General features: G+C 39.4%; 1 protein-coding gene across 4 annotated transcripts in view; it reads right to left on the bottom strand.

Annotated features, from left to right (window-relative positions):
- Positions 1-4858: 4858 nt before the first annotated feature.
- Positions 4859-21809, bottom strand: part of drd2a (dopamine receptor D2a) — a 34479-nt gene continuing 17528 nt past the window's right edge. For all 4 annotated transcript variants that reach the window (XM_069534651.1, XM_069534649.1, XM_069534650.1 and 1 more), the window contains 7 exons: positions 21473-21783; positions 14498-14607; positions 9928-10064; positions 7942-8150; positions 6852-6938; positions 6162-6549; positions 4859-5824 (listed from right to left, as the gene is read on the bottom strand). In XM_069534651.1, the coding sequence (XP_069390752.1) occupies positions 5628-5824; positions 6162-6549; positions 6852-6938; positions 7942-8150; positions 9928-10064; positions 14498-14607; positions 21473-21751 (1407 nt within the window). In that variant the 5' untranslated portion in view covers positions 21752-21783 and the 3' untranslated portion in view covers positions 4859-5627. The remainder of the gene's footprint in view (positions 5825-6161; positions 6550-6851; positions 6939-7941; positions 8151-9927; positions 10065-14497; positions 14608-21472; positions 21784-21809) is intronic.

The raw sequence follows: 21809 nt of genomic DNA, 5'->3' as shown, positions 1-21809 counted from the left end.
CACCGATTGTGTGCGAGTTCACTTTTTTTTTGCAATTTCCTGCTGCATTGCCACATGGGCAAACTTTTTATTTTCAAGAAATTTTACTCAGACTGGCAGGAAAAGTTTCAGGTAATGTCGGGAGTAACTCTCTCTCCTCCTCAAAATTTCATGGAAATTAGTCAGTAGTTTTTGTGTAATCCTGCGTAATAACAAGCAGCGTTAAGGTATAAACTCCTGGATGGAGGTAAACAGTAAGTGCAGTACTCTATGGCCCAAAATAACATCACAGCATTTCAAAAAATATTTATGCTGTCAACCAAACCCCTTATTAAATAGTCAGAAGTATTTTTGTTGTCTCACAAATTCCCCTAAACTGTATTAGAAACAGATTGATATCAACTACGGCCAAAATTTAAAGTAAGAGTAGAAGTTTCCTAGAAGTCATTGGGCTATAACTAATGCAGTATCTCAAAGCGAGCTCTGTAGTAATTTTACAAACAGTATTCACATTAAAAATAGGTAATTAAGGTATGCAAATTGCGTCAGCTCAAGCAAGTGGAAAATGGAAATGAAGTTTCACAAAACCTAGATATGATGAAAGACTTGTTCACATACTCCTCAGAAAGCAGAAGGATGACAATTGAAGAAACCTCTTTTTTATTTTTTCTCTTTGTGCCTCTGAGCAGGCAGAACAATGGTGTTTCAGCACAACTTTGACTTTTGTGGACAACTGAGAGCTTCTTTAAACAACATTACCATACTGAGCCACTTTGTCTCGCTGTAGCACACGGCCTTGAGGGACCGAGAAGAGAGTAAACGCTGCTGTTTGATGGTCCAGAAGTATTCACACTTAAGGATGGGCAAGAGGCAATTTTAATATTTCAAGAAAGCTATCGTGATTCAGTTAATTAAGAGTCTCCTCATTGCTTGAAGATGCACACACACACACACACCCACACCCACACCCACACCCACACCCACACCCACACGCACACACCTCCGCTCTAAACTCTCCTTCTCCAACCTCTGGGACTTTTTTTCTATAGAGCAGATGAGGGGAGAACACCCACTACAGAATGAATGGGGATGAGAAGATGACAGACATGAGGAAGGCTCAACTCAGAGACTCAGTGTTTTACGCCACAGCGTCTCCCTCCAAGCCAAGGTTACCTGCTTTGTTGCCGACATCATATTTGATGTCCTTTACAGCAGGATCAGTAATAGTGTGTATCATCATAAATCAGCAACGTTACCGATGCTTGGTTGTCCGTCATTTCACATGCAGTATTAGGAGACAGGCAGGTGATTGACTTGAGAGGATGTGGAGTATTTTAGATGTGTTGGTCTCAGAGTGTGTACCTGTGTTGTGGGTAGCACACCAACAGAGAATGGAACCTCGATGATGCTTGATCTGGAGCCCTGAGGGGGCTGTGGAAAGGGTGACACTGGCCAGTCAGCATTCAGATGTTTTCCATGATGGAAACAGAAATTTTATCAGAAACATGGTGCTGCCCTGCAGCAATAATGAAAAAAGAGGGATCAGTAGTGGTTTCTATATGTACCGACAGAAAAGATTGCATAAAAGAGACTGCATTAGGAGACATGTGTCTGACTATGTGTTGTAGTCTATGTGCTAGTTTGTCAGTGTGAATTATTGTGTGAGTCTCACATTTACAGTTTTACACCAGCAAGCTCTCACTTATTCATAAATCCTGATGCTATTCTGGTTTTGAATCTCACAGATACTTAATTCAAATATAAATATCAATGACAGTTATACGTTACTAACAAAGTGAGAGGTAAGTCATAAGAGGGCTAAGGATCCCTAAAGCATTAAAAATATAAATCGAGTGCTTTAAGGCTGCACTATAACTTTATGCATGTGCTGTATGATTAACTGACAAGCCAGATAATTAACAGAATTCATAAATAATAGTACTTAAATCATGTTTACATGCACAGCTGCTAATTACAGTGAATCATTAGCTACTATGAAGACAGGAACCGTGCCAACGTACAGAATGTGTCAGACATGTTGGTGCTGGTCCAGTACGTTGGCGTAGGAAATTCCCCCTAGGGATTTTATTATTGAAACATGATATATATATATATATATATATATATATATATATATATATATATATATATGTGTGTCACACAGGACAATGGGAGATCCATAGCTTAGAAAATGCACATGGATGATATGATAGAAAGACAGACGTGTAAACTTGGCTCTGATCCCCTCTGAGGGAATAAGAGATGCTTTTTACATATAAATATTTCAGTCAAGTTCAGGCCAAGTTTTTTGCTGTTTAGAGTCACAAGAAGCACATATAAGTTGTTTTATTGCCTGTGTTAGCAGGAGGGATTTGCTTTTCTCTCTTTGTCTTGACTCTTATACAACACCTTTGTTCTGATGATGTTTGCCAGGGGACACACACAATCCAAATGTCCTCGGAGATAGTGCAAGTCTATTAAAGACTGTCACAAAGTACATCACATCCATCTTTCAGTGCATGTAGGGACTCAGTGAAACTGACACCGTCTCTACTGACGCTGCAGTTTTACCACAAAGACAAAAGGAAATTAAAAGAGATTAGAAACTTTTCAGGTGTAATGAGGAATTTACAACATAATCAACATATTGTATTCCCTGTAAACATTTAATGGTACATCTAAAATGAAAGGCAACTCGTGCACAGTAAATCCATAGGGTTAGGGTTTCTTCACTATTAAGAGTTTTGCTCACGGGCACCTCTAGATTGTGAGATTGCATTTTTTTGATGTATTCGCAGATTTTCCCAGAGAAAAAATCATGGGTTGCGAGTGGATTTATATCCATGATTGTGAATAATTTGGTGTGAATTTAAATAGGATATCACACAAGGACTGTTGGCAGAGTTATGCACTCAGTCCTTCTAGTGAGCTAAATGAATGCGTCTCATATATGGCAGTGTAATTTATCTTCTCATCTAACTCTGTCTCCCATCTCCCAACTCTTAAGAATATATATTTATTATATATATTAATATTCCATGACATGGACTGATAATAATCTCTTTTGTCAAAAGGCCCCAGGTATTTTATGTTCAGTATACGCCGCAGGACAATAAGGTATGGCATCAAGATATTGATAGTCTGTGAAGCCAACCAGAGAGGGAGAACCTTTCAAGGTTGTGCTTGATGTGACAGATGGATCGAGGGGGCACAATGTCACATGGAACAAATTCTTCACCTCTTTTGAACTCAGCCAGCAGCTTCTCAGAGAGGGATGACCAGCATCAGAGTTGGCTTTAGGAGGGCAAGGGCGAGCGAGGCCTTCTCATTTAAGAGGGGGGGATGCTCCTTATCAAAGTTTGCCTTCACCGCCATCCAACACAGTATTGCACCTCCTAAAGAGTTACAAGAATCTGGTCCTCCTGAGCACAAACAACAAAAAGACTGATAGAGTGATTGTGAAGAAAGGCATCAAACCAGCACCCTGGACTAACAGAGGAGGCGGGGACAATCTTGACAAGTTGATTGGAACTTACAGCTGCAAGGGGATTCCTGGTCATCTTCCATAACATCATTGACAAGCCCTCAAACAATGCCTTTTGTGATATGGAACGAGATCTATACCTGGATGTCTGATAAGCAGATAAAGAGGAGGGAGTTACTGCAGGAGCAGCTGGGATCACACTCAGAGAACTCAGAGAAGGAGTGCCTCTCCTGCTCAGCAGCCTCTGCAGTGCTTCTGAATGCCGCTCAGGGAACTGTATCTCCTAATTCAACTGAGGCTGCAGCTGCAGCAGGCAGGAGGAGGAGATGCAGATTCTAATCCCCAAAAGACAAACTGTGAGAGAGATACTGTGCTGGACTCGTGAGAAATACATCTGCACACACAGCAAGCACACAAGCACTGGAGTTGAACTCAGGGGTTGGTTTCTAAGAGCTGAGCTGGAACCAACACAGTCTCCACTGCTGTTTCTCAACACTGTAGAAAGCTCCCTTTAAAAAAAGCCTCATTACATTTACAAAAAGTATGTTTCCCAGGTTGGCTTGCAGGGCCCAGAGCTATCAACCTAACTCACAGTGCAAATGAAAACAGTTAGTCTCCCCCAGTGGGAACAGTGTACATTTAAAAGCCAGACTCAATAACCTATGAGCGATGAACATTGTGTATGTGTGAAATTCATCACCAAAGCAACAAATACAAAATATTATGATGGAATGAAGTCACAAAAAATGCAAAATCACTAAAATATCAATAAGAATAATTAAGTCATACACAATAATTAGTCTGGCTGTGAGTGATTTAGACATCAACATGAGCTTCCAAACTGATTTACCAGTCTAACTTTTATTCAGATTTAAAGTCAACTATTTTCCACTTGTCTTTTATCATGCATCACACTCTCCATGGGAGTGACTGAGATTGTATCTGTTAACAAATGAAGCTCAGCAAATCTCCATGTGCATTCATCCTACATACACAGTTCCCTGGGCTCCACCAGCTCATTATCTCTTCTCCTCCAATCACATCCTGACACACTAACCTTGAGCCAATCACCTGGAAGCTGTCAGGTGACACATCCACTGAATGAACCACCTCCATAATTCTGTCATCATTGCTGATGTGAAAATGATGCAGGCCTTCTGGGCCCTGGGGAGCTGCTCACGGCGATGCACACATCCACATGATTACACCTGGAAGCTGCAAAGTCCACATACAGTTTATTAGTGTGCTGCAGGACCCCTGGCACAGCAGCGTTGCTCAGTCATAATTCCAGTCAACATTACTCAGCCGCAAGAGTGAGGCTGGTAAACAATGACAGGTTATTGTTGGGTGTCTGTATTTAAACAGCAAACACTGATTTTCATATGGCACGTTACAGTGTCTCAGAACTTCATTTATTGGACATCTTTTGTCATTTTTGCTAAACATACATTTCATGAGAAGTCAAGTAGAGGAGCAATGTAGCATGCATCACATTTCAATTGCAGGCATAATCACAGTTAATGTGTGTAAAACTATTTACAGCAAAGAATGATAAGGATAATAATAATAACAACATGATTTTTCCAATTTATAAAATTGCAAATATGTGGATATTGGCATTGCCACATTATACAGCAAGTTAATTGTCTCTTGTCTTAAACACACATTCCAATCAGTGATAGGTTTTAAGATGAAGAGCTCACGTCTCAGTTTTAACACTGCAATGAACACTGACTTGATATCTATAAGATCTGCAGAAATTCTCCATCTTCATAACATAAATTACATACACAATAAAAAGCAGTTTGCAACTTGTACGTGTGTGGTATACACAGATGGCTCCTTACACGACAAGCACAATGATTTTCAGAGAACAATGGTACATTTTTCTTTCTCCATGAAACAAGTCATTATTACAGACATTTCTTGTTTTACATTCAGTGATTTAGAGTCCACAAACAATTCACAGATAGAGCCAACGGGTCATTGAGTAAGACACAGTCAGTTTTTTCCACTCATTCAGTTCTGTTCCTTTTTAAAAAGCGAATCCCAGCTTTCCCCTGTGGTGCATTTTCCTTTGCAGGATGAGGTATTTGACAGAAAAGATGTGTTTTTTTAATTCATCACCCCTCCCTCAGTCTGATGAGACAAGCGACGCTGCAGTTTAGCAGTGCAAGATCTTAATGAATGCCTTTCTGAACTCGACGTTGAAGGTGGTGTATATGATGGGGTTTACGGCGCTGTTCACGTAGCCCAGCCATGTGAAAGCATTGTACATCTCAGCGGGAACTTTGCATTTGGTGCAGTGGGTATTCAAGATGTGTGTAATGAAAAACGGCAGCCAACATATGATGAAGACACCTGAGGAGAGACGAGAAAAGAAAGAGAGAGAGAGTGAGAGGGGGAAAGTGACAAAGAAGCTCTGACCTTAAAAACACAAATATGGAGGAGTTGGACTCCAAAATACAGGAATCAGAATGGTTTCCTTTCGTTGCATCACTGTCTGACTTGTTTTCAAGTTCTATTTTAGGTCATAACAAAAAAAATGATGGAAATAAAAATACTTATGGAGGCAGCTGATGAACTGAGAATAAAATATGTTTTCTAAACTGCACACTGCAGAATAAAATTGTGGTTAATTTGTACCATCTTTGATGTTGCTTGCACTGCATATTGTTCATTAAAAAAAGTGACTCACCAAGAACAATGGCTAACATTTGAGTGGCCTTCTTCTCCTTGTGCTGGGAGATCTTTCTCTTGTTCATAGTTTTCACAGAGGTCTGAGTTTTGCCGTTAGGTAAGGCCTGCGTCTGAAAGACTTTGGCCACAACAGGTGCCGGATTCCCCAGAGCCTCCTTGGTAGTGTCTCCATTCGTCTCTGCTTTCTGGGATTCCTCAGGGGGTGTGGGAGGAGTGGATGTGGGGCTTTTGTTGGCCTTGCTGGGCATCAGTTGCTGGTGGCTCGTGGCGGGAATGTCTCCAAGAGCACACTGCGACTGCTGCTTCTGCTTCTGGCTGCTGCCGCTGTTGTTCAGCTCATCCAGCTCCAGATCTTCCCCCTCATTGACCACATCTTTGATGAAAATCTGAGCAAGGACAGAGTTAGCAGAAAAAAACGTGGAAGTCGTGGTCATTTTTCATTCAGGTTATTGTACGATGGGTGACATTTAAAATAATGCATAATAAATAGATAAATGATCAAATAGATACATGTTAGTCTTTAATTTAGATCTGCTATGCTCATAAAGGCAGAAATTTGCCCTTTCAGGCTGTATTTCCTCTGAGAAATGGGGGAAAAATGTCATGGTTACACTGCATTAAATCTTTTACAGGCAAAATAAATATGCTATCAACAATTAAACAAAGGGTAAAAAAAAAGCTCACGCACCACTTTCTTCTTGTTGACAGGAAAGCTCCCATTAGTTTTAACAATCATGGTGCACAACCTCACATCCTCTGGATGAGTGCACTTATCCTGAAAGGAAAGCAGCTGTGTCAGGCAAGGAGAGGATACAATGTCAAAGCACGACTGACAAAAGGGCTGTCGAAGCATTGCCTACCAGGTCAAATGAGGCTACAGTGAGCTCCGCCACAGAAAGGCAGTTTAGCAAGAATCTGATCTGAGGCTTCAACTGTAGCTGGAAGTCAACTGACTTGTCAGTGTGAAACATGTTTATGGCTGAGATTATTTCAGAAAGACAAAACAAACTCACCCAACAAAATGAGGGGAACATGACTTTAACTTAATCTGTGAATAGTGTATAGTCATGTGTTGTCTTTTGTCCCTAAAAAGCAAATGGCCCTGTCTTCCCCTGACCTCCTCCTATATCATGCACAGAGAGAGCACTGAGTAAAGCCATGCATGAACATGGGTGATGTAGTGCACTGGATGAAAGGCATTACTTGGCTTCCTGTGCAGAGCCTACCGAGTTTTAGTGTCAAAACTCAATTGATCAAAAGGTTGATTTAACAAATCATAGTTAGTGTTGCATGATGGCTTCTGATACTGATACGCAACAGTAAATTTAACATGAAGATTATACTTGGCCTCCAGGACTTAACCAATTATAGCATATTGCTATTACATGTAAGGGGGAAAACACTTGAAAATGCCAAAGGTGTAACTCAGCTTTGCCCTTTCAATCCCTTGCCTTGAACATTACCCTTTTTTCCCCTCCGAAAAAAAATCAATCCACATCTTGTCTGGGTTCTCCCCTTCAAAGTATGCAGTTATGCAATATAAACCTGTTCATAAAACCACCAAGTGTGAATGGGGTGAGAAATGTATTGATTGCAGCTTCATTAGAACGATATTTAACGTTTTCATGTTTTTTTTTTCAAACTGGTTGAAAAAGACATGAGTCTAAAATGTTCTGAGAAGATAAAGAGACCTGGTGCAATAAAGTCGATCTGTTGTGATGCTGAGGCTGTAAAAGTGTTTGCTGTTAACAGGAGACGTTTCGTAAAAAGCATCTCACCTTCAGCGATGTGGCCGCCTCAGGGTCGACGGCCTGACAGATTCGCTGCTTTGGTTTTGTGTTTACACGTTTCCTGCGCTTCCTCAGGACCACATAAATTTGCACATAAACCAGCAGAGTGATGATGAAGGGAACATAGAAGGACACAATGGAGGAGTACACCACAAATGCTGGATTGGCGATCACACAGAGTGACTCATCACGAGTAGCTGTGGAGATAAGCACATGGTGAATAAAGGCTTCAGACTCGATGTTATGTTCCATCAAAAATGCTCTTTTTTGGAGTGTAGTTCTGTGTGCTGTCACTTCTGGAACTTTCTGCAGGAAAATAGAGAACTTAGTTTGAACTTGCAGCAGGGTTTTAATCTCTTGCAATTTAACTCAAAATATGTGACTAAACTTTTTTCAGTTAGAGGTCATTGACACAATTTCCTCCCTACCTCTCTTTGCGATCCCCTTTTAGCTTAACCAGAATGCTGCCACAGAGTTTCTGTCTGCTGCCAAATGTAGAGATCATATCACCCCAGTTTTAGACTCTGCATTGGTTGCTTGTAATTTTAGATTTGATCAATTTATTTCTAAAACAAGCCAAATTATCCCCAAAGCTGCATCATTGACAACTTACAGACAAGACAAGTAAGACAAGTCTCCTACTGAAATTAAATGTCTGAAGGTCTGGAACCGAACAAGGTGCATGTTCAGCATCTAAAAGCAGCTTCAAAATGAGCAATAGTTGCTAAAAATGCAGAGAGGAGGCTTTCAAACTAATATTTTGATTTAGTCTGAGACAAAAATTTTGTATATCTGTTCGTTATTTAAGTGTAAAAACACTTTTTTGTACCAATTGCAGTTGAATCATATTAAAACTATAGAAGTGGCAACAAAATAAACAAAATTAACAGATTGATTCATTTTTCCAGTCAAATGAAAAAACTGTTATACCATGCATTTTATTTAAAATGCAGTAGCTGAATCGACAGCTTTAAATCACGACTGTCTGTAAACCGATAGGTTGACATAGCCCACCTGCTCTGCTCATTGAGATGTGAAAACCAGAAATGAACCAGATCAAGCGTTACCTCCACACTTCAGGGTGGCTGTGGCTCAGTTCACTCATCAGGAGAATGATTTTTATTACCTTTCAACTGCCTGAATTACAAACTGGAAGTGTGGCAATAAGTGGGCATTATGGGAAATGTAGGATCCAAAAGAAAACACACAGCTTTGACAAAAAGGACCACTGTTCATCACCTGTTTTAAATGACATAATGTTTGTTTTGGGTAGAAGGACTCTATCCATTTAGATGGACAGGAGTTGCTTTAGCTCAAACATGAATATTGTCTGCTTTGGTTTCAGTGGTTCTTTATTCTGAGATCCCCACTTTCATGCTTCCAGCAGCATATGCAGATCTGCAACCACTTTATAGCAATTGTGGGGCTCACAGACTGAAGCTTGTTAGTCCATTGACAGTACGAGAAGGCTCTCGAAGGGATGAGAGGAGCTTCGAAGTGACAGGATGTAAACTGTCAGCAACAAGTCGGCGCCTCCAAAAAAAAGCTCTTAATCAGAACCTGGTTTAACTCTAATCCCACTTTAAAACCCCTGTTCTGTGCAATAAGCAGCCTCGGGGCCTAAGACTCGCTAAAGCTAGATACATGTCAATATGAAGAAATCGGTTACTGGCATGGCTGAGTCTATAAAACTTCAAAAGAATGCGCTAGTTTGTTTTCATTCATATACAAACTGCAAATGGGCACTGACATTAACATTCCGCTTGAGTGCAAAGGTAATGCTCCTATGTGAAAGCATTTAAAAGATAACGATTCACAATGTATATGTGTCTACGATGTACATCCTGTAATGTGCAGTGGATGTACCCATTAATAATACAACACAGCTGCAGTATCGCCCCACCAATTTAGTCATACACCATGAAAACAGATTCCTGACAGCAGAGCAGACGTGCACAGATATCTGCCTCTTACCTGTGTTATTCAGGCCAAACAATAGGGGACACGATATGGCGAAAGAGAGTACCCACACCACAGAGATCATTACTGTGACCCGTCTCCTGGAACTGTAGCGAGTATTGTACAGCATTGGCATTGCAACCGCTGTGTAGCTGTAAGAGGTGAGGGGGAAAATAGAGGCTGTGGTTAGAATGTATGAAAATGTGACACGTTTCTGCAAGTTCAACCAAAATGTTCATCCTACATGTATGATTTGAATTCATGTCTGATCTACGGGTAAATGTATCATCTTTCTTACAACTCATTCAAAATTCATCTGCAAGCATTTTAACCAAATCTAAAAAGACTGCCCACATCACAGCATGTTCTTAAAGTCTCATCGTTAAATCTCTTAATGGAGCTGCTCCCAAATACACAACAGACATGTTGGTCCACTACAACCCTGCAAGACCTCTGGTCACTGGGGAGTGGTCTGCTTGTGGTCCTTAAGGTAAAGTCTAAGGATGGTGAAGCAGCTTTTAGTCACTATGCAGCACAGAGCTGGAACCAACTGCCTGATGATCTCAGGAATGCTCCATCCATTGCAAGTTTTAAAACCAGGTTGAAAACTGTTTTTATTCACAAGCACCTTTAACTAAGCTATTTATAACCATCATCGTATTTCATTCTATTTTCATTTTATTGTTCTACACATTTCCATCTATTTTAATTGAATTCATTTTCCCTCTCAACTTATTTTTCAAATTTTCTGAAACCAATTTATCCTTTTCTTTCAGATTTTAGTCATGTGCTCTGTGCTGCCGACTACATGAAGATGAGGTCCTGTGAGGAAGCCTGTGTCTTTATCGCCCAGTGTCACACAGGAAGGACCTTATCATTCAACCTTGGTGCATCGGTTGATCTTATTAGTGAGCTTGCTGTGATTACCAGGAAATGCACAGCTTCCCATACATTAATGTCCCATACATTGATTTTTTCATGTAATTTGATCTAAGGTAATTGTATGATTCACAGTGTACCTGTAAGTCATGGGGCAAACAAATAGGCCCACAGTGCTTTTGCGGGGTGAGAAGATTCAACCTGCTTCATTGTCAACACATTTTTTTTTTGTCTGTATTCCAATTTTTGGGCTGGAAGCTGAGCCCTCTGCATGACAAGTGGCACATGAGCGGTACATAAAATAAATTTTGATAGCCATTTGATGTTAAATTGATCCTTCAGTCCCGTCTGCAAAGAGGACAATTTAATGCTCAGGTAATCTTCTTCTGTGTTTGCTGCACACACTCATGATGTGGTCCCCTATATGTTCAGCTTGGCCTCCTTTACTTTTACATTAATCTTTCAACCAATTTGCAGCTCCCTTGGCTTTAAGCAGCTTTTTAAAGAGTTTTTCCTCATGCTTTACTTGCCAGCCCGTAATACTTTACTGTTTGGTTCATTCCCACCTCTTATTATTTTCCAGTTGGAGACCAAAAACAGAGCCAAAAGGAGAATAATGGGTTTTTGTTCCCCAGGTGGATAGGACTCTTAATCCCTGACTGCTGGGTGTGTAAATAATCGACTGTGTGCTAAAAAACTCACCATGTGGATTTAAAAGATTATGATATGTCAATTGTGTGTTCACAGCTTGTTCACAGGCCCCAAGTTAAGTACATGGGATTAAAGGTAGTGAATCTGATCTGTATTGATCGCTTTCACATGGGTTAAGTCTCAACGATGATACATCTGCAGTTTTAAATGAATGGGATGTGTTATTCTGAATGCCACATTAAATATTGGTACCTTGAAGATACAATATATATTCCACATTTATTTGAGGTTTGCCTCTCAATTAAATATATAAATATGACTATAATTAAGTACTATCATAATAATACATTTCCTATTTTATTATTACATTTGACAGATGTCTATGCTTTTCTGCACCAGGTTATCCTACACAGATTTTCAGTTTCTACATAATATAAACATAACAAGTATTTGCTTGTGATTCCCATCATATCTGTGTAATCATATGGGGGGAGTGATTGAGTCAGAGCCTAGACGCCAAACATAAACTACGTTGTTATGCTGCAATAAACATTTGAATGTGAGTTGTCTGACTGAATTAGGAATGTTTTGTATGTTAAAACATCCAAATATGACTTACTAAATAAAAAGGCTTGCTAAGTTTCACTGAAACTGAATTCCACTGACATCAATGTCTTGTGTAACATTTATTCAACTTCAAACTCATCTTCCTTTTGGCAACATATTTGAATTTTTGTTAAATAATATTTGGCTTGTGTAAGTTTCATATCACCTCCCACACAAAAGCAGCGTTCTCTTAGGTCCATTTAACGTCTCCTTCCAAAGGAGGAGTGAGTAGCTGATTTGACTGGCGGGCACCCAAGACCCTACTGATAATACTGTATTCATCCTCTTTACAATAGAGTAATTAACTGAGCTGAGGCTGTTGGTTAAGAAAAATCCAAAGATAAACAAACAATACCGGTCAGTACATATTCCCTGCGGTTTAGATTCACAGAAGTGTAGCCTGTTTTTGATCACATCTGAATGTTCTCTACAGAACAAAGCTAGGAGAGAAACAAACAATTCTTTGATGTATAAATTACGATGCTGCCTTCAGTTGGTGAAATGAAAAGTTTACAGAGTGTGCAAACACAAAGTTATATAAATATAACTTCCTCTGGCATGCTTCTAACAATCATTTCACATTCACATACAATACAATGATCTACCATGAGATTATATCGACTAATAAGTCTTTCACCCACGTAGGAGCGAAAGTTGTATTCTAATCCAGTCCTGACAAAGAGCTGAAATTGTTTCTGTGTGGAACCATTGTAAATATTTATCTTGCATATGGGTTTGAGATGAAAATGCAGCCAAGCGGAAAATCATGTCAAATTAAATACCACTGAATTCGGGAAACGTTATGTCCTTGGTATTCTTCAGAACGGACCATAAGTGCTTCAGTCACAATAAACCAAGCTTGTGCATGTTCTGGCCGTCAGCTTTACATAATTACTTGGTAGAGTTTTAATATTGAGAGCTCAACCTTTACGTGCCCCTCAGATGGACGGCTTTCCAGTGCTACTCTGCTTCAGCTGTCTGTGATTATTGTATGTCATTAATCACTCAGTCATCATACCACTTACATAACTGAGTTATTGAATTTATTTTTGGAGGCGCTATACATGAATTCAGGAGGATGAGGTCTTGTCAAAAGTTATTGCCAAATTCTGGCATTTTCAATTGCAATTTATCTGTTTGTGGAATTATTCAAAGTTGCTATAATCATTAATTTTTTAATATGAATAGTAACTCACATAATCATGTGTGTGCACAAAGTTTTGCTTGGAGTGATGAAGCCGGAGAGGATTATCACCAAACTCTTCGGTTCCTCCAGCTCTCTGCATTTATTATTTTTTTGTTCTGACTGGTTTATCCCTCTCATGAATTCATCTTCAGCTCCAAAATGCAGCTTTTCATACTAAATAAACCTTGAAGCTCCACTGCACACTACCAGTCCAGCACCAAACTGCAGACGAAGTTTCCACTGCCCTCGAATCAATAATTTCAAGTTTAAATGAAATCTACTTCCACTGACAGACTCTGTCTAACCCCTAACCCTAACCCTTGTTTCCATTGGGAGTGAATGGAGTTGCTGTGTACTCACACTATGTATACATCAGGAGCTTTTAAATGAGTCTTGAGTCTAAAGAGCAACGTAACACCAGGCTGAAAAAGCAGTATTTTAATGCCCTCCTGGCTTCAGGTCTTTTCAAACCTAGCAGTGACGTCACAGTGCTCTGACCCCGTCCTGGAGTACAACTATACATCACTGCAGCAAATTAAACCACTGGAGGTGAACACAAACATGATTTATAGCCTCTGTTATATACTTAATGTCTTCTAATGGTTGCTTATATAATGAGATTGTATATTTTCTTGGCCATTGAGACCTGAACTTAATACGACCTCCCCTCTTCTTTGACTGTTTTTGTTGATTAAAGATTTTTCTTAGTGATTTTCTGTTGCCTTTTCCTGTGCTGTCTTTTTTAAATCTCAGCCTTCTGTTATTTATTTCTATCCTTTTAAGTATGTATTTTTGCAGATTTATGATTATGTATTTAACTTGAGAATGTGTAGTATCCTTTTTGATATTCCTTTTACTGGCCAACTTTTGTGAATGGTTGTTGTGGTCTATGACTGAAATATAAGCTGTGTCTAAATTTGCGCTGACATGACTCCACCGAGTTTCCATTAGATTACATCTTGCAGGTGTTCAGTATTTATACACACATTTTAATTTAAGACATCTACAATTATAACTGAAACATCTCTTGAAGATAAATTAAAGTAACTATTGTGCTACAGTATAAATTAACATGAAATATAGGTGTTTTGTGTGGTGTGAAATATGTCTGTGGAAATTGCATTGAGTGTGTAAACTGACACATGTGCTTTGACAGACATGCAATCATAAATTGCACCTTCTGTTGTTCAGGAGGCTCAGATTTTCATCAGGAATCCATGGAGGAAGCATGACAGACAGGATTTAACCAAGTGACACACTCACCGATCAATGCTGATGGCACAGAGATTGAGGATGCTGGCTGTACACATCATCACATCTAGAGTGACAAAGATGTCGCAGTGGATCTTGCTAAAGCGCCACTCTCCTACTACCTAGAAGAGAAGAACATAAACAATTGGCAGTTTACGGCAGCAGTCGACAGAATAAAGGCACTCGCCTTCTTCCCTGCCGCAACAAAAAGCCGAGGTGACAGTCGAGCCTTGGATATCTTTCTCATATTGTTTCCACGCCTGTAACAGCCAGAGAGAGAATATACAGAGCGAAACTGAACTGTAGGGGGGAAGAATGAAGAAGGTTAAAATGATGAAGCATAAAAGAAAACCTTTGTGTGCTTTGAGTTGCATGTGCGGTCCTATCAGGAGAGTAAGGCATAAACATGTGTGTATATTTTACAAAATACACAACATCTAAACGGTCTGTCATATTTATGTTATCATAAGACTGTTACACCTGACATGGTGGAGTTTGACAGATTGACAGCTCAGTAACTTCACATCTGTTTACATCTTTTCACTGACAACAGATACACAAAAGATTATCATAAAGCTAAAGACACTTTTAGTTTCAGAGGGATAATTATGGTAACATTTGTCCTGGTCTGCAGCCCCACGTGGCTTTTAATCAAAGACATGATCAGAACCTTTTTATATCAATTCCTGTGTCTGCACCGAGTTGGGTGGAGTCGGGTACGCGAGAGTAAAAAGTTATGGGTTGGAAATATATTTACATAAATTCACAGGCACTGGTGTAAATTAAATAAACATGGGTGGGCAGCAGGTGTACTGTACACTTCAGTTGCATGTGTTTTGTATGTTCTCCAAAGAAATCAGAAATTAAATTACTCATGCAGTATTTTTGACTAAATGAGCTTGTATGAAACTTACTCTCCCACAAGATACTTTTCCAAGAACACATCAGCCAACTAACAGGTGGACAAAAGGCCCAAACCCAGTTGATGTGAGTGACTGTGTATTTAAGATGCGCATTTAATCACAGGTGACAGGTGAGGTCGTGGGCGGGTCCGGATTCACCTTGGACATTATAGCAGGTAATGGGTCGTGTGCGATACAGAGATTTGCAGGCACAGATTTGCAAAAATTGACCTGTGCAGGACTCTGCTCGGTTTTTCTCTGTTATTGCCACATCCTGATGAAACCATAACATTCTGTTATCACACTGTTTTGACACCTCCCATCTCACCCGACACTTCAGCCTATACCTTCCTCCCCCATGGCTGTGGAAAGGTTGAGGGTGCAACTCTTACTTCTCTGCAACGGTTTAATCTTTGACCTAATAGGCCGTGTATTTTTGATAAATCAAGTGACACCTCAAGGAGGTGTCAACAATACAAGCAGATTGTGTACTGATCTGACAGCCTAATGAGCATCCTTGTACCTGTTGCAACTTCTCCTCTCTTCTCCTCTTTTTTTTTGCAATTTACTCCAACCTTTCCTCTCCTGGCATTTGTCTTGTCTGTATCTCTTCACAACCTCTGTTTTCTCTGCTTTCACTCTGGCTGTTTCTCTCCCTCACGACTATCTCTGAATTTATTCTGCTTCAATTGTTCTTTCATTTTACAGATCGCTCCTCTCACCAGTTCTAGCATCACAACCCTATGTTTTTAACATGCTCATCAATTCGTCATGGTTGTAACACACGTCTATTTGTATCAGTGCAGGGAGACATTCAATGGATATTAAACTGCTCTTTTATAGGCATCATCTCTCATCAATTTTATGAAATCTTCATTTTGAAATGTACACATTTTAAACTATTTTGTCCTTCTCCAACTCTCCATTTCTTCAGAAAGTGCAAAGCATATCATAGTGTGTAATAATTTAATTTGCAAAGGTTAGTTGTTGGGAAATTGAAAATGCAATAATGGGGCAGTGGTAATAGAAAAGGCACTTTGAGATGTCACTTAAATTAAGATTGAAATGAAACACATCCTGCTGTTTTATCTAATATGTGGCATCATTATGGCATTCATAATAATAATGACAAACAAACTTTTTAGTCAGAACGAATCCTTGCAGGAATGGGCAAACTTTGTAACAATTTCAGAAATTTAACAAAGGCAAAAAGCCTTAGCAAGCATAGCACGCTGTACTTGCACATGTTAATATATATATATATATATATATATATATATAGTATATATATGGTATTCATGATTTATCTCTGAGTTGGATAGATAATCTTACTGGCAAGACGCAATAGAATGTCATGATATAATTAACAGACGAAAGATTATACAAACAGGTGTTTGTTTTTTTATGTTCTGTGATTTATTTTTAGTGCTCGACCTTTCATTTTAATTTGAGATTTTATACCTGATGCTTCTGTGAACCTTGTAATTGTTTTTATGAATTCTGCTTTATAGTCGGACTGTTGGTTGTCTTACACAAAAAGTAACAAACAGGGAAATGCTCCTTTTCATCTCAGTCTGCTGGAAGGGGGTTTCAGTAACTGTTTTCAATTGACAGCAGCTGGTCAGCTGAATTCCATTCCATTATACACTGATTAATGCAAGTACTCTGAAATAGGACTGCCTGAGATGAGTAATTTGATTGACTGTCTGGAAATAAGTTCTTCATGTAGACAGAACAAACTAACTACCCAATTTTCTGACAGCAGAGCACAGGAGATGGGATTTACAGAGCAGATAACCTTGCTACTGCAGACAAAAGAATCCCAATTAAATTTCAACTGGAATTCAGTCGAGCATGAAATTCTAATATTCAATAAGTGTATTTTTAAAATATTTTTTAACAAACTTTGAAACTGAAGTCATGCATGATGTCTCCATATGCTTTTTGAATCAGTCACACATGGTAGAGAGCAAAAAACTGTGGTAATTAATGTTAATTTAGCATTTAATAATAAAGGGCACGATGAATTTCCCTCCAACACACTGTGACTAAGCTCTCACTGAGTTTCATGCTGATACATTATAAACACAAACAACTCAGTCATGGCTATACTCTGTGCAGACCTACTTAAAAATAAAATAAATGCACATGGATAAAGAAGCAAAGGAGCTTTAAAGATAGACAAACAATCTTGTTAGCAGACACTCAACACAATGGCTAAGTGTGTCTGTTTGGATTATCTGAAGACGTACCTAATTTTAGTTTGTGTCTCTGATGGAAGAAGCATGTTTTCAGGATCGTGAAATGAATAAATAAATCTTCTGCAGCTAAATCTCAGCGGTTGTGAGCTTTGCTCCATACAACACATTACACTGGTGTATTCCAAATCCACAGCCCAAACGCAAATCTTGAGATGATTAGAAACTGGCTGATATTTGCTTGAGAATGATGTGAGCTGTGTTTACCTGTCCTTTGATAATCTGTACACATTTTCAAATTCCTATTCATACCAAAAAAAATCTTATTTGCAAGGGTTTAAACTGCTTCCCACTGCAAACACATGCTGGGTAATCCATTTTCACCATGACACATAGCCAGTACTTAGTTCTGAGTTTATCAATCTGTGGGGGGGTTGTTATTATCATCCAAATTGTTATTATTAGCCTGCAGGGAGAAAATGTCTATAAAACAGAAGGGGGTTTAATTCCTTCTATTTGTAGGGAACTGTTTAAATGGGGCTGCTCTCTATGTTATTGTCACAGAATCAGTTGGGACGGGATACCATTAGTGCTGCCATAAACGCTGTCGTTAGTGTGAACCCCCTCCCTCAAACATGTGCTCAGGAAAACACTGTTATCAATTCTTAATTCCCTACTTTACCTCAGCAAACAATTAAGCGAGCAAAAATAGCAGCAAGCTTTAGCGGAGGTCCATCCTCATTGATCCAGCGTATCCCGTTTCTTTTCAGCGCATTGTAGAGATGATCCTACAGAACATTTAACAAACCCCTCATACGTAACTGATTTACTGCATTTGGTTTACTGCATTAACGTGAATGTCAGTTATATTCTAAGCATAGACTGTATATAAAGATGGACAATGCATCTCCATATCCTCCCACAATCCAGAAATTCACACGCTGTTATCTTGCACATTCTGAGCCAGTTTCATGTAAAGAAACGATCGGGGGATAGCATCATGCCTCCAATACACAAATCGACCAACTGTTATGCAGTCTCAGCTGTCAATCATGAGGTTTTAGCTTCTCCTTTTTAATAGTATCAAATAACAAATTGAAACCAAACATACAGGGAACATGAACTTGAGTGTGATCTAAAGTTGTAAAAAAATATTTGATGTGTACTTTTATGTAATTTTTTGTTTGATCCATCTCCCATCCACTACCATGGAGTAGGTATGATTTACCTTTTCTGCAGCCATCCACCAGGTGGCGATCAAGACGCTTAGGCTTCCCTTTTTGAGTGCTGTCATGTTGTCCCGCTTTATATACAGTCTGAAATTGGTCACAAGGAGTTCAGCCTCTTAAAATAGATTTTATTGTTAAGGTAATGTTTATGACTCTACGGGGAACTGTCTAAAACCTAAGGAAATGTCATACAGACGCCGTCCAAAGTACTATGGTCGGGAGACTTAAAATATTTATAGCAGAAAGCCTGTGAGCAGAAGTTTATGAAGTGGCAGATAAAATAATGTTTGGTTTATTTACCTGCATTACGGGGTATGTAGGACTTGACCCAAACAAGGGACTTGAGTCCAGATATGTGACTCCTGTGAGTCCATCAACTTTATGTAATTGGTTTTGTGCCCCTTTAATGTATGAATACACCCCCTTCAATCCTGAAGTAGGCCTTAATCATGGTTGCTATACTTGTCCTCATTTTGTAAGGAGGGCTGTGTGACACTGGTGGTTTTCTAAAGACAAACAGAAAGAAGCAGGGGATACCAGCAGATGCAAGAGAGCAGGTGATCACTGAGCAGAAGTGTTCTTCTAACCTGTTTCTGTATTTGTATGCCACCACTAAATATAAATGTGGAGAACGAGGGGTGGAAGAGAGTGTGTCTCTGGGCTGTTGAGATTGTGGCATATGATATGCTCGTGTGATTCTTTCACATTGTCATTTTAGGATCAGATTAAGGTAAAAACATGAAGGGGCCGAGCTTCTGAGAGATGTCAGGTGTTACCGAAGAAATAATGAGTGTGTAGGTGTGCAAGTGTGCCTGGTGTAAAATACATATTTTAAGTGTATGATTTTCCCAATTACGTTTGCAGCAATGGTTATGCGCTGCAATGGTAGATGCGAGGAATAAAAATGCGACCATTATGTGTGATTGTGTTTTCCTCATACAGGAGAAAAGGTGTTGAGTTCCTGGTGTGTGAGCAGGCTGGTCACTGGATACAAAGTTAATTCATGGCTTTGCTCTAAAAACATATATTTTGTGCGCCGGTGACAACATTTGTTCAGGTGTCTAATGTTAGTGAGTATATTTCCTCTTGAATTGATGTTTAGAGCAGAATTAACTTAATCTATGGCAGTGGTGGGGGTGCATGAGTGCAAAGGTTGTTGTCACTTGCAACAGATTCTGAGAAACCATTCCAGATTGAATCTGGATAATAATTTTTTTTCACTTTCTTTAAAAAGATGAGATAGGGTGTTAGATTGGTGTAGGTATACTGACTTCCACTTTGCTTCTAGTTGAGCATATAAAACTGTTAGGCAGCTATTCAACTGTTATAATGTTATCATTCATCAACTGAAGACAGTAGGAGCACAAAAGAACCACAACAATTGTTTAAATTTGCGGCATTATTTATGCTTAGGCAACATTAGGTTACACTAAAAAACAAACATTATCTGCTTTGATCCCAAAGATGATATTTTATTGAGAAAGTCTTGCTACAGTTTGGAGCTCTGGAATAAGGACTGAACAAACAAACAAACACATATGAATAAACAGAAACAGGATGCAGTTAAACAAACTTTAATCTGAACATTGTTGAGAATGTTTTTTTGTAACAGCAATGACAATGAGTGGTTATTATTAAATTCTGCATTTCTGAAAGTGATGCTTCTGTAAGATGCTTCAGTGACATGTTTCCTGTCACCACAGTGCTGCACAACACAACAAACACATATGGAACCAGACTGAGACCATGACATCTTATGGATTTATAAACTGTAATCTGATCGTAGTGATAATCATCATGACTCACTGAGAGACACAGGAGGTTTCGAGTCCCGGTTGTCTTAGATTGCCTTTCTCTACATCAGACAGCATGACGTAAAGGGTGATGGTCAGAAATAACTCCAGGATCGAGGAGACAAACAGAGGTGATGGGCAAAGACCAAGAGATACAGTGGAGAGATATTTTTCTGAGTGATAGACCACATCCTGTTTGCTATTGATTTCATTGATTGGAGATGATTTTATGTTCAACCAGTCTCTCTTCTCTCTTCTCCTTTAGGGTGCTTAACAGGCAGCTCTGCTCTACAGGGTTGAATGAACAATGATGTATCCCAGAATTAGGTAGAATTATTCATAAACATGTGACCTCTGAATAGACTTGTCTTGACACTGTCAAATAGCTCTGCTATTGCAGGCCTTTAACCACTGCACAACTGGTATTTACAATGCTGATGTGAAGACATCCGCCCTCACCCTGGTTTCACCTTGAGCTTTTGACCTGCTGATAACTGCGGGCAGCTTGCTTGACTGGAACCAGAGTTCACATAAATGTCCAATGTTAGTATAATATATGCTTTGCAGCTTTTAAATTGATCATTTCATTTCAAAAATCAAGTAGGCTCACAGTGCTGACATTCCCATATTATTTTGACAGATAGCACATTTGTGGTAATGGACATGATACAGAAACAGGAATCTTCTGACACTGCAAGTCTGCAAATCGCTATTTCAGTTTGTTTTCGGATGTTGACAAGATTAACAGAGAATAAAAACTGGTTTATCGGTTTAGAGATCATGTCTGCTTCATAGGGCGTGTCAGCTTGTTTAAAGAGTGTACATATAGACAGTAAATGGTACGTGTACATCATTGCTGTCCTACCTCCAAGTAGACAACCCAGGGCATAACCAGCGTGGCCACTAGAAGGTCTGCGACCGCCAGGCTGACAATCAGGTAGTTGGTGGTGGTCTGCAGAGCCTTCTCTCTGGAAACAGCTATGCACACCAGCACGTTGCCGAATACGATGACAAAAATGAGCAGCGTGAGCAGCATGGCGTAGTAGTTGTATGGGTGCTTGTGCTCTTGATTGGTTTCGTTGAAGCTCCATGTTCCATTGTCATAGAAACTGTCATTGTAGGCATACTGGGTAAAGACATCCATTAGCTGTGAATGACGAAGGCCAAGAATGGGCCCTGAAAAACATTCAAACAAAGAGAGA

The sequence above is a fragment of the Paralichthys olivaceus genome, chromosome 11 (assembly GCF_024713975.1).
Source record: "Paralichthys olivaceus isolate ysfri-2021 chromosome 11, ASM2471397v2, whole genome shotgun sequence".
Taxonomy (NCBI): domain Eukaryota; kingdom Metazoa; phylum Chordata; class Actinopteri; order Pleuronectiformes; family Paralichthyidae; genus Paralichthys; species Paralichthys olivaceus.
Note: the sequence above shows the minus strand (reverse complement) of the source record. Positions and strands in the feature narration are given on the sequence as shown.